Source organism: Octopus bimaculoides, chromosome 6 (assembly GCF_001194135.2).
Source record: "Octopus bimaculoides isolate UCB-OBI-ISO-001 chromosome 6, ASM119413v2, whole genome shotgun sequence".
NCBI lineage: Eukaryota > Metazoa > Mollusca > Cephalopoda > Octopoda > Octopodidae > Octopus > Octopus bimaculoides.
In genome coordinates this window covers 5,231,256-5,246,465 of record NC_068986.1, presented here as the reverse complement: position 1 = coordinate 5,246,465, position 15,210 = coordinate 5,231,256, and the positions used below count along the sequence as shown (strand labels likewise).

General features: G+C 35.4%; 1 protein-coding gene across 2 annotated transcripts; it reads right to left on the bottom strand.

Moving 5' to 3' along the window:
• Positions 1-532: 532 nt before the first annotated feature.
• Positions 533-14,671, bottom strand: LOC106879179 (thioredoxin domain-containing protein 17). 2 transcript variants are annotated; one of them, XM_014928627.2, is made up of 4 exons: positions 14,468-14,671; positions 4,173-4,254; positions 2,246-2,327; positions 533-672 (listed from the first exon to the last, which is right to left on the bottom strand). In XM_014928627.2, exons 1-4 carry the CDS (start codon positions 14,604-14,606, stop codon positions 604-606), a joined length of 372 nt encoding a protein of 123 aa, XP_014784113.1. In that variant the 5' UTR covers positions 14,607-14,671; the 3' UTR covers positions 533-603. The 2 variants fall into 2 exon arrangements, with proteins under 2 accessions (XP_014784113.1, XP_052824539.1); XM_052968579.1 differs by lacking the exon at positions 14,468-14,671 and adding an exon at positions 4,893-5,019.
• Positions 14,672-15,210: the final 539 nt, after the last annotated feature.

Genomic DNA, 15,210 nt, shown 5'->3' with positions numbered 1-15,210 from the left:
GCTAGCATCTGCAACTACCCACACAGAGAAGGTATTGGTTGTTGGAACCACAAACAATACAAATGGCTGTAGAGTTAACAATGTTTAGACAAACTTTCTTTCAATTGCAAGAAATACTTTGGACATTTAACCCTTTTAGCATTCAGATTACTCTGTCAAATATAATGCTTATTTATTCACATAGTTTTGAATTGATTGTGGCATTATCTCATAGTTTCAAAATTTTGATGAATGTAATTGTTGATTTCTAGAATGACATTGTAGAGTATGTACGAGGCCAAATCTGGCAGGTTTGAACACAAAACCAGTACAATATTTGAGTTAGATATGGCTGATTTAAATGCTAAAGCATTAAATATTCTGAACGCTTTTGTTAGTAAAAAGAACAGAAGATAACTTTTATTATTCAATAATCTGGGTTAAAAAAAAAAAAAATCATTTTCCAAGTTGTAGTTCATTTGAATGCATGCATTCATATGAACAATTGACAACAACAATACATTCTAAGGCACAACGAGAATTTCAGAAAAAGTTAAGTACAAAGAACTTTATTTCTTCTTCAAAGAATTAGTTTTGAAGTATTTAGAGAAGAAAGAATATGAATTATTCTTCAGTAAAGAGCATTTGGATGAGGTCATCTTTCATACATTGTTCCTCTTTGAGTTGATTAGGCTAAAAATGAAATTAAACATATCATAATATTTTCAATGAAATTTGAAAATATACAAAGAAAGTGGTATACATGTAGAAATAAGTAACAAAGATGAGAATGAGGAAAAAGAAAAGGAGAAACTTGAATTAGCTTAATTTTAACTTTTTGCACCTAGAAATTTACTTCTAACAGATCAGTAGGCATGCTATGGTTTTGGTTCAATCCTTTAGTCCACCTCAATTTGGCTTTCACACCCAAATTACTTTATTTGCTACTATTTATAATACTTATTACCTCCAAAATTCTGCTATTTCTCCTTCCCACACTAAAGTACTGCTCACATAACTGAGATTGCTTGTACTACTTTCACTCACTTGCTATATTGCAACTACACAAACATTGTCTGATTCATAAGCAAATGCATATTTACTGACGCCATCTAACCAGTGGCTCAATGATTAGTTGTTTCTTTTCTCTAACTTTTATAGCACTATTAAAAGAACTTCTGTTCCTCTAAACCTGCTAACACTGTAACAGTTACAGTTAAACTTATTTGATTTATTTCTCTCTGTCTTCACTGTGTTTCATGTTTTAACACTTCTGAATTCTCCAACCATTTCAACCTTCTACAACTAAATCCTTGTTCATATTTTCCCCCCTAAATACTAGTGTACAACTGAGTGATGACTTAATCACTCAGTATAACATGACTACTTGGTCAATCAGCACTGGACACAAAATTCATGGAGGTCGTTACGGAGGTATCAGTTTGCTGAACCAAGTCACAAAAGTTACAGAAAGTGTAACAGTTCAATTTATTAGGGAGCATGTTAACCTAGATGAGATGCAGTTCGGTTTTGTGTGAGAGAAGCACTACTGATGCTATCTGCCTAGTAAGGCAACTGCATGAGAAGCATTTAGCCAAAAACAAACTACTGTACTTGGTAATTGTCAACATGGAGAAAGTCTTTGACAGGGTCCCCCACTCCCTCCTCTGGTGGTTAATGCAGAAGCTAGGGGTAGATGAGTGACTGGTGAGAGCCATCCAAGTCATGAACAGGGATGTTATCCGTAAGGTGAAAGTTAGCAATGAGTATAGCAACAGATCTAATGTGTGGGTAGGAGTTCATCAAGGTTTAGTTCTCAGCCCCTCCTTGTTTAACACAGTCCTCCAGGTTGTAAGAAAGGAATTTAAAACTGGCTGCCCTTTGGAGCTCCTCAGTGCTGATGACCTTATTTTTATAGCTGAATCTATAATAGACCTAGAAGAAATTTCAGGGGCCTTAGAGTTAATTTAGCAAAGACTAAAATATTTGTAAGCAAGAAAGCAAACAAATTACTAATCCTTTTAGCACACTCTTATAAAGTGGCATAGGAAAATCTAAGCTTGAATCATCTTAAATTATCTTGAAAATGTACAATATTGCCAATAACAATCTACAGAACATTATATGATATCAAAGAATTACATACTAGCAAATGAAAATTAGGTTAAATTTTAGAAATGCTTTAAAACTGGTAAAATTTATAAATAACTAAAATAGGCTTTTAATGAAGTTAAATAAAATATTTGTAAAATATGGTAATACTTACATGGCCAAATTTTAATAGAGTTGGAACAGCAGTTAAACGTAGTTTAGAATCTTTTCTAAAGACATTATTCTGATCTTTCCAACTAGTGGAGGTTAAAAAGGAAAACGGAAATATTAAACAATATTAAAAAATCAGTGAGTGTGGAAGTTTAATAACATATAAATCCCTTAAAAGTTTCAATCTTAGACAAAACTATAATTTCTTTTTGAGATTTCAGTGAAATATGAATAGAAGCTAGTTGAAGTTTGGAGTGTCCTAAAGCACACAACGACAATCCAGAATTAACTGCAATCTACATAAAATGATTCTTAATGACAAAAGAAAAAGAAAACCCTTTCTCTTCACAAGTTGTCAAGTATCCATGCTAGATGTGAATAATTAAGGAAGAAACAGTGGATAATATCTCATAACATTTTCTAACTACAAAAATTAAATTCAATTGGCGGGACCTGTGGAAATTCCACAGAATGATGAAGAGAAGTTATATAAGAGAGAAAGGATGATTTTCATTTTTATTTTGCTAAGTTATTTCATTTCCAGTCATAATTATATATTATATGATTTTAAAATTTCCCTCTGCTAAACACTTTATATTTCTCTCTTTCTCTCTACCTCTTCAACAAACTTTTTAACCATGTAATTCAACCTCTTCATGTCTTTAACATTTCTCTTTCTCTTCACCTTTCCTTCCCCACCCAACAGCATGTCATTAACATTTCTCTCTCCCACTTTTCTCTCACCATCTTTTACTTTCACTCTTTGCCTCTCCCATTCAACTAATAATACACTAAAGCATTTGGCCTTAGTGTATTATTATACTCCTCTCTTCTTTCTTCTCTAATCATATTTCTTCCCCCCTCTCTCTCACTTTTACCCTACTTCTCACTCATTCCACATCCACCTCTCTAACTAACTAAAGTATAACGAGTGAACAAACAAGAAGATTATTAAGATGTTAAAATAAAAGCAACAGTTGTTCTGCCACTGCCACCACCACCACCACCACTACTGTCATTTGTCCTTTTTCATGGTTGGAATAGGTTGTCATGGTTCAAGCCAGTTTTTATACAGAGTTACTGTCCTCCTATATTGGTTGGAGTAAAGTGTCTCATTTATATGTTCCAGTTTCAGAAGGTTTCAATGACTGGATGCCTTTACTAATATCAACCACTTTATAGAGTATTTTATCAAAGCACCAATACAAGGGAGGTTGTCATGTTCTTGGTCAGACTAAAGGGTCTCTCAACCTTTCATTATTTCTAATTTATCACCAGTCACTTTACAGAGTGTATTGGGTGAATTACTCCACTGGCACCAACTGAATAGAAGTTGCCATGTTCTTGGTCAGTCAAAAGGATCCTCTCAATCCTGCATTATTTCCACTTGATCACCAACCACTTCATAGTGTGTACTGGGTGAACTACTTTTTGAATGTGTCCTGAAAAGAACACTCCACCAAAGAAAGATTATGCAACAAGCTTCCTAAAGTCTGATACCATTAGAGAGGGAAGGTACACTTAACTGAACACTGCTAGAGAAATAAGAAGGGGCTGGTTAGTGACACCCTATTTTGGACACCTTAGCAGGGTAGTATTTCATTGGTTGATATACATTGATCAGTTAATAGATAATGCTGGAGGTACAGAGAGGATTATCATATGGAATGGTAGATAGGGATCAGGATCATGCAAATTTGAGCAAGCTGAACTTCATGATGATGATGATAAATGCATATTAAACACAAAGGAAATTATAACATTTTAGTGATTAAATGAACTTGAATAAAATAGTATACAGAACTAGCGAAAAGAGAGAAAAAAATCCCAAAATAAATCCTTGTAATATTAATAATTAGAAACCAACATAAATATCTCTCAGATAAAAATTATTAAAACGTAATTGAATAAGAGCATATGGATTAACTTACAATGTACGATCACCAACATTACAGTGAATAAAAATAGCATCACTTGGAAGTTGTTTCATGTTTCGCTTTATCACAGGATCAGCTGTAACAAATATAGAAGAATAAATTGAAGAAAAGTGTAAATATTTTTATTGCAATTTAAGGTAACTCCAACACACGAAAAGTTTTGAGTTAAAATTCAATTCTCTCTAGTTTGTTATTTAAAACATTTCAACCTATTCGTTTTACATGAAAATGAATAGAAGCTTCTATGAGGTCACTCAATTTGCTAATGTAGCAGCTACATCTCACTCAAGTAACACACAACTGTTTTAACCCTTTAGCATTAACACCTGCTATATCCAGCCCAAGTATTCTGTTTTATGTCTAAACTAGCCAGATTCAGCCTCTCACACCTACCCTACAATTTCATTCAAAAAGTAAACAATCATATCATCAAAGTTTTGAAAGTATGAGATAATACATAATTAACTAGAAACAATGTGAATAAATAAGCACTGTACTTGACAGAGTAATCTGGATGCTACAGGGTTCTGAAAGAACAGAACAATATGGGATGATCATGGATGGAATGACTTAGATCATATATTTGCTCAATCAGAGCTGACCAGAGGCTAAGTAACAACAAAAAAACAACAGCAACATAAAAAATGAAATCTTGTGATTCAAAATGGCCTGGATTCATAATTTAAATTCAACATTCAGTCAGAAAACACTCACCACATAATCCCATTTCTAGAGTTATTTTAAAATCAAGTTTCTTTTGAATACAAATTCGCATTGACATAATTGCTGATTTCCTTCTGAGCAGACAGGATGTGTGTTTATGTGCGTGTGCTTCATAGATTGCTCATAGAACAACTAGAATCTTTAAACAATGCAAATTGTTTAAAAACTTAATCTGTAAGCAACTGTGTCATCTAAATGTACACAATCTACTTGCACCAACACAATTTTTAGCCAACACAATCAGGTAACCTCTAGATAATTTTTCTCACCACTTTTAATTAACATGCAAACTTAGCATAATTGCAGGATCACAGCAATGGTAAAGAAATGCAGTGGCAGTGATTAAGCTCAAGGTTGGCCCTAATTGAGCAGACCTGTAAGCAAAAGACATTCCAAGCATGATCATCCTATCTTTTTTGGCGTAGAGTATCTAGTTAATCAATGTGTTCTTATAAAACAGTAGCATGTAATTTGAAAGGTTAGGCTGTTATTTCTAGCAGTTCGTATAATGATGTAGAGACTTACTCTTTAATGTTTTCAGTCAGGACAGAAGGAGAAGGGAAAGTATTTTTCTGAGTGTCAACAGAAAACAGCTAGTTCAGTGATAGCAAACCCTTTTTATAACCCAGTATGTTGCAATTTTAATTTCCTTAATAATCCTGTCGTAATAGTGTTATGTAACTTTTCTCTTTTACTTGTTTCAGTCATTGGACTGCAGCCACATTGGGGCACTGCCTTGAAGGGTTTAGGTGAACAAATCAACCCCAGTATTTATTTTTCAGCTGAGCACTTACTCTATCAGTCTCTTTTGATGAACTGCTAGTTAGAGGGACATAAACAAACCAACTGATCAAGCACAAAGACACACACAAATACATACATATAAATGAATAAATAAACATGGGCTTCTTACAGTTTTCATGTACCAAATCCACTTACAAGGCCTTGGTTGCTTTAAGGGTATAGTAGAAGACATTTGTCAAAGGTGTCATGTAGTGGGACTGAACCTAGAGCCATGTGGTGAAGAACAAACTTCTTACCATATAGCTACACCTGTGCCTATATAACTATATTTGTGTAAAATCATACTTTACATGTTCAAATGTATTTGGACATGAGAAAACCTACTGCAGAACTAGTCATGAGAGAAAATTCTCCTCCTGTACATATGTGAAAACACATCTTGGCATGTGAATGATATCATTAGATTGTTGAACATGTGTTTCTGTGTTTTCTTTCCCTTCACTAGCTACAAAAACCAAATCTGTCATTCACAACCCAATAAGAATGGTGAGTATGAGATGTCTACCACTGTATTCAATATATGATTATCAAACCAACAAAGGAACCTCTATGTAATAAGCTAAAAATAGCAACCAAACATCCCTCATATCACACCCTACTATCTTAAGAGAAAGAAAGATATATTACATAATGATGTAATTGTAGATATACTAGCCTAAAAAAAGGACAAGATAGTTATGGCTGTAATACATTTATTTGGTGATAGGTCTGCTCAATCAGAGCTGATCTAGGGTTGAACAAAACATATATATATATATATATATATATATATATATATATATGTGTGTATATATATATATATATATATATATAATGATATATATATATATATATATATATATAATGCATATATATGAGGATGAGAAACAGTGGCATGGGGTAACAAAGTACAGAAAAGAAAAGTTATTTGTCTAATGTAGGATGAAGTGGTAATGGTAGTGAAGGGATGACCAATTCTTAATCTCAGTGACAATTTCCAACAAAACTCTTTAAACATAAGATCCTATTGTATGGTATCGACTGGTATTGAAAATAAAGAGTTTTCTACTTTGGGTCACAATAGATACAAGCAAAGTTGACCTTTTCTTAAGTTGGCAATTCCAGTTAGGTCACCATCCACTTTAACACCACAAGACATTCCATCACACATTTATCAGTGTCCGGCATCTCAGCACATCATGGATTCAAGAAACAGAGGGAACAATGTTCCATATTCAAACTTGGGACGAGTACTGACAAATTTAAATGAATATTTTTCCAATCCCATTTTTATCTTTCAGCTCCCTACCTGCCTCAATTTCTTCCTATACCTCACTTTCACCTACTTCTCTTCCTCTTTTCATTTCTTTTACCATCTCCTCTCTCAGTTTCTGTCTCCTATTACTTCCTGTCTACATATACAAACTCTCATTGTTTTGTTCCCCACCACCACCACATCAATTGCAGCCAGTTGCTCAAACATAGAAGCTGTAAAAACTCTGTTGTCTTCCCTTTTTCTTGCTTCCTGTCATCTTAAAGCTTGGAGAAAGACTGCCCAAAAACAATAGAAATTTCACTGTACTCTTTCTGTTGCTTTCCCCAAGTAATACAAGTCTTGCTAATACAGACTACCACCAGTTTTCCAAGATTCTGTTTTATATCAATTACTGCTAATCACATTTTTTTGTTATTATAGTCTAATGAGTCCTTATGCTATGGAAAGCATCACTGTAACTTTGTTTAATTTTTCTCTACATAAAAGAAAAATACTTGCATTATCTCCTCTCAAGAAAAACCAAATGTAAAGTTGCAAACTGAAACTTAAAGCACTAATTCAGATACGGTAACATATTTCATGGCAATCTAATGCTTAGGACAACATCTTTGCTACCTCCAGTTCCTGCCAAACTATAGGTGGTTTTGAGTTTAATACAATAAGCAAACAAAACATTCATTAATTATTCATTTACAAGGAAAAAGTAAATAATGATGATAGCAGTAGAGAAATGGACAACCAAGACAGCAGAGAGCTGGAGCAAAACTACATTATACTACTTTATTTCACCATTGTTTGATGCATGCTTAAAAACTACTCCTGTCAATTTTTGACTTTCAAGGCTTTAACCCTTTCGTTACCGTATTTATTTTGAGATGTTCTGTTTCTTTCAATTATTTTAAATATAACAAAGAATTTAATAAAATAATTTAGTTGTCATTCAGCTAGTGTTAGGAACATAAATTGTGACTAAGGTTTGGTAGAAGATTTTTATTCAAAACTTATGAAAACAAGACATTTGTACTCAGAGCCAGTGCCAGTTTCAACCAGGTTAGTAACGAAAGGGTTAATGAACACAAGACATAGAATAGACAGGGACAGTATTTCATTAAATATCTGAAGCATTCTACCTTTTCTGCTATCAACTAGGCACAAGGTCACATATTTTGGAGGTATGTGCATAGTCACTTAAAATGACATTCTATTTCCAGACTCAACAAGTATTTACTTTACAGACCACGAGATGATGGAATGTCATGGGCAATAGAGAAATTAAATGAGATAGCAAATTACTATGTCAGAAAAACAGTAAACATATTTATCTCTATGACATACATTATGGATGTATATTGCTGAAAAGCCAGAGGCTGCAGTGGATGTTATACGTTAAAAAAAAAAACTCAAAAAGGGTGGAGTTTTCCTGAAATATTATAGGAACATTAAACAACCTATGCAAGATAACACTATATCATCATCTGTTTTCATACATTGACGTCACCTTACATGTTTTGATTAATTCTACACCTGCAGTACTCAAAGCATTTAAAAACATTTCATTTATACATATTGCCATGCTTCAAGCAAGTCACATTATATACTTATATATGGCTGTGTAGTTAAGAAGCTTGCTTTGCAACCATGTAGTTTTGGGTTCAGTCCTATTGACAGCACCTTGGACAGGTGTCTTCTACTATAGCCCTGGGCCAACCAATGCTTTGTGAGTGAATTTGGGAGACAGAAGACTGTTTGGAAGCCTGTTATACACACACATACACACACGTTTGTCTCCTCCAACAAGAGCTTGACAACTGGTTTGTTTATGACTGTAACTTAGCATTCAGTAAAAGAGACTGACAGAAAATGTACCAGACTTAACAATAAGTACTGAGGGTAATTTATTTAACTAAACACTTCAAGGCAGTGCCCTGACATGACTACAGTCCAATGACTGAAACAAGCAAAAGATATGATATATATATATATTTACATATTAGTATAATTAGTTTGAGTGAAGCATTGTGTGGTATTTTCAAGTTAAGACTAAAATTGTTCAAAAGCCAATACAATGCACACTGAAATATAGGAGTGGAAATGGAAGTAAGGGAGACATATCAACAGTTTGTCCTTCACTATATATTTCTACAGTTCAGGGTTTTAATGTTGTTGTCAAGTGAAAATAGTGGATGATTTGAGCTGGTATCTTTTTTCACAGATGTATGGAAAAGGGAGTGAAGGTTGCGACATGCACAGAAAATTGTCAAAATAACTAATCTGTCTTGTGACTCTCCTGAGGTGCCATGCAGGACTGAACCCAGAACCATGTGGTTGGGAAGCATGCTTACACATTTATATATGTTTACATATCTCAGAAGCTCTATCTCCAGCAGAGATGATGCAGAAATTTACGTCAAGACCAGGATAAATAATGCAGTCTCAGTATTCCATTGCCTGCCTCCAATATGAAAATCGAAGACTATCAGTCAGAAGATAAAGCTACTTCTATACTTATCTGTTGTTATACCAACAGATTTGTGTCTGTGAAAATTAGAAGAAGACAGTGAAGATCTCTCAATTGTTGGATGTGTTTAATTGATGCTGCTATTGTTCAATCCTAGGCATTTCTTACAGAGACAGAGTGAGAAACAGAAGTTGGTGAAAGTTGCCGGCACAGCAAGTTAGCAAGACATGGTGCATAAGTAAAAGATATGGTTTACCAGCCATGTGCTTTGATTACTGTAGGAGACTCACACTACCATAGCAATAGAGTGGCCGCCAGAAAGAGGAAAAAAACTGAGTGGAAAACCAAGGAAGATACAGCACAATATGTTCCAGGACAACATGATAGTGCTGGTAGCTGACTGGAGTGGAGCTAAGAAAAAAGCAAGCAATTGGGATGTTTGATGAAGGCTTGTTGTCAATTGTGTTGTCAGCAATGGAGAATCTAACAGCTAAGATATACATGTAACCTATATAATGCTTTTAAAAGCAAGTCGGATCTTTTTTAAAACGGGGGCGACATTTTTCATTAACGAAACACTTTGAAACTTGGAACACTGGTAGAATGTGTCATATAAAACATCTTTTTCTCTTAGTCTTCTTAAAAAAAAAAAGAAATCCATAAATTATTCCATGTTAAAGTTGTCGTATTTCTGTAATTTCAACCAATCACTGACGTCCATTCAGCCGATATACATTAAGTGCTGATTACATAAACAAACGATTCTGAAACAATTAATCCTAACCCTAACCCTAGGGTTAGGGTTAGGGTTAAAGCAAATTTAAAATGAAAAAAAGCAAATAAAACGAAGGTATGGAGATTAAATACGCTTTACATCGCTTAATCATCCAAAGGAGTAAATATAAACAACTGAATACTTGTCAGTGATTGGTTGAAATTATCGAAATAAGACAATTTTTTACATGAAATAAATTCGAATACAAAAATATTTTTCTGTTCTATAACACAAAATAGATAAGTATACGAAGTTTGAAAGTCTTTCGGTACCAAAAACACTACGTAAAACATTAATGAAAAATGTGGCCCCCGTTTTAAAAAAGATCCAGCAAGTCTAATTTAGCTGTTTCTCTGTAGATTGAAAAAATGAACAACCTAAGTCAATTTTCGAATCTTATTAGATTCTCATCAAAAGCTTCTACATCAATTTGCCCAATCCCACAGAAATAAACAACCAATCTATTTATATACTCAACAATTACAGTAGGTATACTATATACCGTATATACTCGTGTAAAAGTCGAACTTTTTAGACCATTTTTATGGTCAAATTTAGGGGGTCGACTATTACATGGATATTATTTTTGAGAGGCTGAAATTCAAGCTAAAATCCGAAGTACCGTATCAGCAGCAGAAGCCCAACTGATCTCTAAGCGAATAAAAACAAAAACATAATGAATTACGGTAAACAAGACCGCATAGCTCTCATATGCAGTTACCAGTAAATTTCCATGTGGTGTAGAGTTGTTAATCTGGAGCAGGAATTCTCAAAATATGTTCTGCAAAACCCCAGGGTTCCCTGAAAGTTATCAGGGGTTCCACGTTTTTTAAAATAATGTCGAAAAAAGTAAGGGAACCACTAATTTTGCAATTAACTAAATGTTTTTAGGCTTATCAAAATCATACTTTGTACGAATTTAGAAAGTGGCGTTTGCCAGTAGTGCTGTCTGTGAAACAAGTTTCTCACCATGTAAACAACGAGTGTATATGACGCATGTGTTTTTTGTGCTTCAAAATGTATGCAGGCTTGCAGCATATCCTGTGCATACATTTTAGCAATGGTGATGTAGCACCCATCAACAGATGTGTAGTGCTCGCTATTAAATGGTGTTGTACTATAAGCACCGAGCATTCCATTATAAGCACCTAGTATTCCACCTGTAGCGTAGGCTACAGTAACATAGCCACACAATTTTGTAATAGTGCTATTTCTACGTACAGGATACGATGCCTTGGCCCACAAATGTCCTGTTGTTCGTGAAATACTAGGGTGGTCAACTTGGTCATATTCAAGAAGAGTGGTCCCGGTGCGCGCACTCGCACACTGAATAGTACCGGTCAACTTTTATACGGGGGTCTATGGAAAATTCCCAAATTTTTGGCCGAAAATAGGTGGGGTCTACTTTTACATGAGATCAACTATTACTCGAGTATATACGGTATGTAATAAGTACAAGTATAAACAGCCATATGTATATACATATCTAACGTTGTTCTGCAATCGCTTTGACATCTGACGCATGATTTGGTGCAGGGTGTGAGCCAATGTACAGCACATACATTTGATCAGCATAAACAAATCAGTTGTGTAGGTTATTCAGCAAAAAAATTATAGACCCGTCTTTCTCGGACTATAAGAGACTACTATCGCACAGACGCACGCGTTACAGAGAAGATGTTAATGATGCGAGTGGAAGATGTCGAGCTGGTGTAGCCAGTTCTGGGGGGGGGGGATATAATTAAAAAAAAAATTGTGAAAACAGCCGGTGGGGTGATTAGAACTCCGCATGGAGTTATAACAAAAAGTGATTTAATTTTTCGATTTCTTTCTTCGATTTTATTATATATTTTCTATTTATATAATTTTTTTATTAAAAAAAAACGTCCCATTGTAACAAACGCTATATGTTGTGGTGTCCATGTTCGTCTTTTATAGACAATAAAGAAATTGTTACAGAGAAGATGTTATTACTGCAAGAACTGCACGGAAATGACTTACACATTTCAAGGAGAGGGGGATTCGACCTTACAGACTCTCCACGATCCAGCCAACCTCTTTCATTTAATGAGAATCGATTAAACGAGCCCAACCACGAGGATCAGCGTCAATCCACATGGGAAATGACCCAGCACGTGCGATGGTCTCCTGATACAATCGCCAGCCAATTTCACTCGATGGGCAACCCAGCTGTAAGGACTCGACCGGCAACACTCGAGCCCGACATTGTCAATTTGACCAAAAAGGCTATCCAAGAGTTCGGTTAGGAAGTTCCACCGCACCCACCGTATTTTCCTGATATAGCACATTTAGACTATCATCTTTTTCGGTCACTTTCCAAAAGTCTGCAAGGCGTTTCCTTCAATAACGACGTGGAGCTGAAAACACGACATGATGAATTCTTCGAGTTAAGACCTGGTGATTTCTACCGTCAAGGCATCGACAAACTAGTGGAACGTTGGCAAGAAATCGTGAATAATGGAGAATATATTATTGACTGATTTGTTAAAACTACTGATGAAAAATAAGGATTTAAAGTAAATGCGCCTCGAATGACTTAATAATAGAGTACCTTCTTTCTTCTACCTACTCTGTTACATTGCTTAGTAAGTATGGAGACGTAAAGGAGTGAGAACTTTTTCCTGGCGAGGAAAAAGGTATACTCCCAAGAGCTGGTGCACAATAAAATGCATACAGTACACTTTGTAAAACGGTTACCAAATATATGGAGAATATGTAGGGTTGAGAGAATCCATCAGTCTTGGAAACACAACAAAAAAAAAAGAAGAGAGCGAGATTTAATGTGTCAAGGAAGGCAGCTTCTTCAAATATGTATTGTCCAATACAAGCCAGCATTGAAAGCAGAAGTAAAGCGATGATGATGAAAGTTAGTGACATTAACTTTCAACTTTCGCCAGCAATAAATAGCTCGTCACGTAAGCATTCTAACCAACTTCTAAGCGGCAACTTTTGAAGTCACAGTTATTCTGTATTTCTGTCTATTACATGTGTGTGGATCGAACAAAGAAGAAGAGTTCATTCATAACAAGTTTTGCATTTCCTATCTTCAAATTGAATCAATTAATTGCATTGGACAAGTAAAGTAACAACAACAACAACAAAAAAAGTTAATCACCATTACATTACACTGCACTCCACGTTCAAATGCTGCAGAGGTTGATTTTTGCTTTAAAGTTTTCAAGACTTTAATGCTGATATGAGACATCATTAAATATCAGAACGACGTTCCACCAGGCACGATGTCACGTGCTGTCTTAGAGTCTGTGTAATGAATTCTCTCTCTCTCTCTCTTTCTGTGTTACGCTGCACAAAGTTCTGGAGACCTCCAGAAATTGAAAGGCTGACGACAGGCTGGTATGTTAATAGAAACACCCAAGGATGGTCCGATGTGCAGTACAACATGGCATAAAATAGTTGTTGGCACGACGTCGAGGGTTCCAGTTGATCCGATCAACGGAACAGCCTGCTCGTGAAATTAACGTGCAAGTGGCTGAGCACTCCACAGACACGTGTGCCCTTAACGTAGTTCTCGGGGATATTCAGCGTGACACAGTGTGACAAGGCTGACCCTTTGAATTACAGGCACAACAGAAACTGGAAGTAAGAGTGAGGGAAAGTTGTGGTGAAAGAGTACAGCAGGGTTTACCACCATCCCCTGCCGGAGCCTCGTGGAGCTTTAGGTATTTTCGCTCAATAAACAATCACAACGCCCGGTCTGGGAATCGAAACCGCGAGTCTCCTGCCCTAACCACAGGGCCACTGCGCCTCCACGGCATAAAATAGTAACGATGAAAAAAAGAAAAAGGTACAATCAATTATACTGACCTTCGTCCCCTGTACCACCCATAAAGTGATGTGAGTTGAATAAGTTAAGAAATGAAATGATATATTAGCATGTCAGAAAAACAAGATATATATATATATATATATACAGAGAGAGAGAGAGAGAGAGAGCATACATAGTCCTTATATATGTCTCATGTTTTGGGTTCGAAGTTCATATAACTAACCGTTAGCTTAACAAAGAAAATGTTACTTTATAACAAGCTTTGACAGAAGCATGAACTATTTAAAGCAGGACAGAATGAAAGACTGTTGAGTACGTATATCGTTTACAAAGGAAGCGATGAACAGAGTGCAAACTGCTCGGTTTCAAAGAAAACTTGCTAATGTTTCTGCCAGCTCGCCGTCTTTACCTAGATGAAATATAATGAAAAGGACGATCTAAATCCAAAATTATAAGAATTTGATACCTCTGACACAGTCGGGACACCAGCTTTGGCCACTAGAGTCTTTACTTCCTGTAAATAAAGCAAATATTGTTTTGCCTTTGTTTTCATCAGCTGTTGCTACATATTCATCATATCCATTCACGTGAATTTCCTGAGCCATGTTGCCGACTTGTGAAGTATTCCAACACCAATTAAGAACAGTTGACTAAAGGTAGATAACTCTAAAAAGAAAGATGGAAAGAGATAGAGGGAAAGTGAGAGAGAGAGAGAGAGTTGCACGTAACTTGATTCTTCATGTACCTAATTAGTAATTAATTACACCAAATGTTTATTTCTATTTCGACCACAAATACAGCCACTTGGATTTATTTCCTTTAACACAAAACATGATTTTATGTCAACTTTCGCATTATCGTTGAGTCATTCTAACTTGTATAAATGTATAGCCACAGTTAACTTGTTTTATTTTATTGTAGTATTATATACGGATATCTTTCTTCGCACATCCTACGGTCTGATAACTGACAGACTTTGATACTTTATATAATATTCATACAAAATCGTGAGGCAAAAATAATTCTTTCTACTATAGCAGAGCCATCTTAACATCATTGTAGTCCCCCCACCTCCAGGTAAAAATCCATGCCCTGGGTCTTATAATATTTATTGATTGGGCGGCGAGCTGGCAGAAACGTTAGCACGCCGAGCGAAATGTTTAGCGGCATTTCGTATGCCTTTACGTTTTGAGTTCAAATTCCACCGAG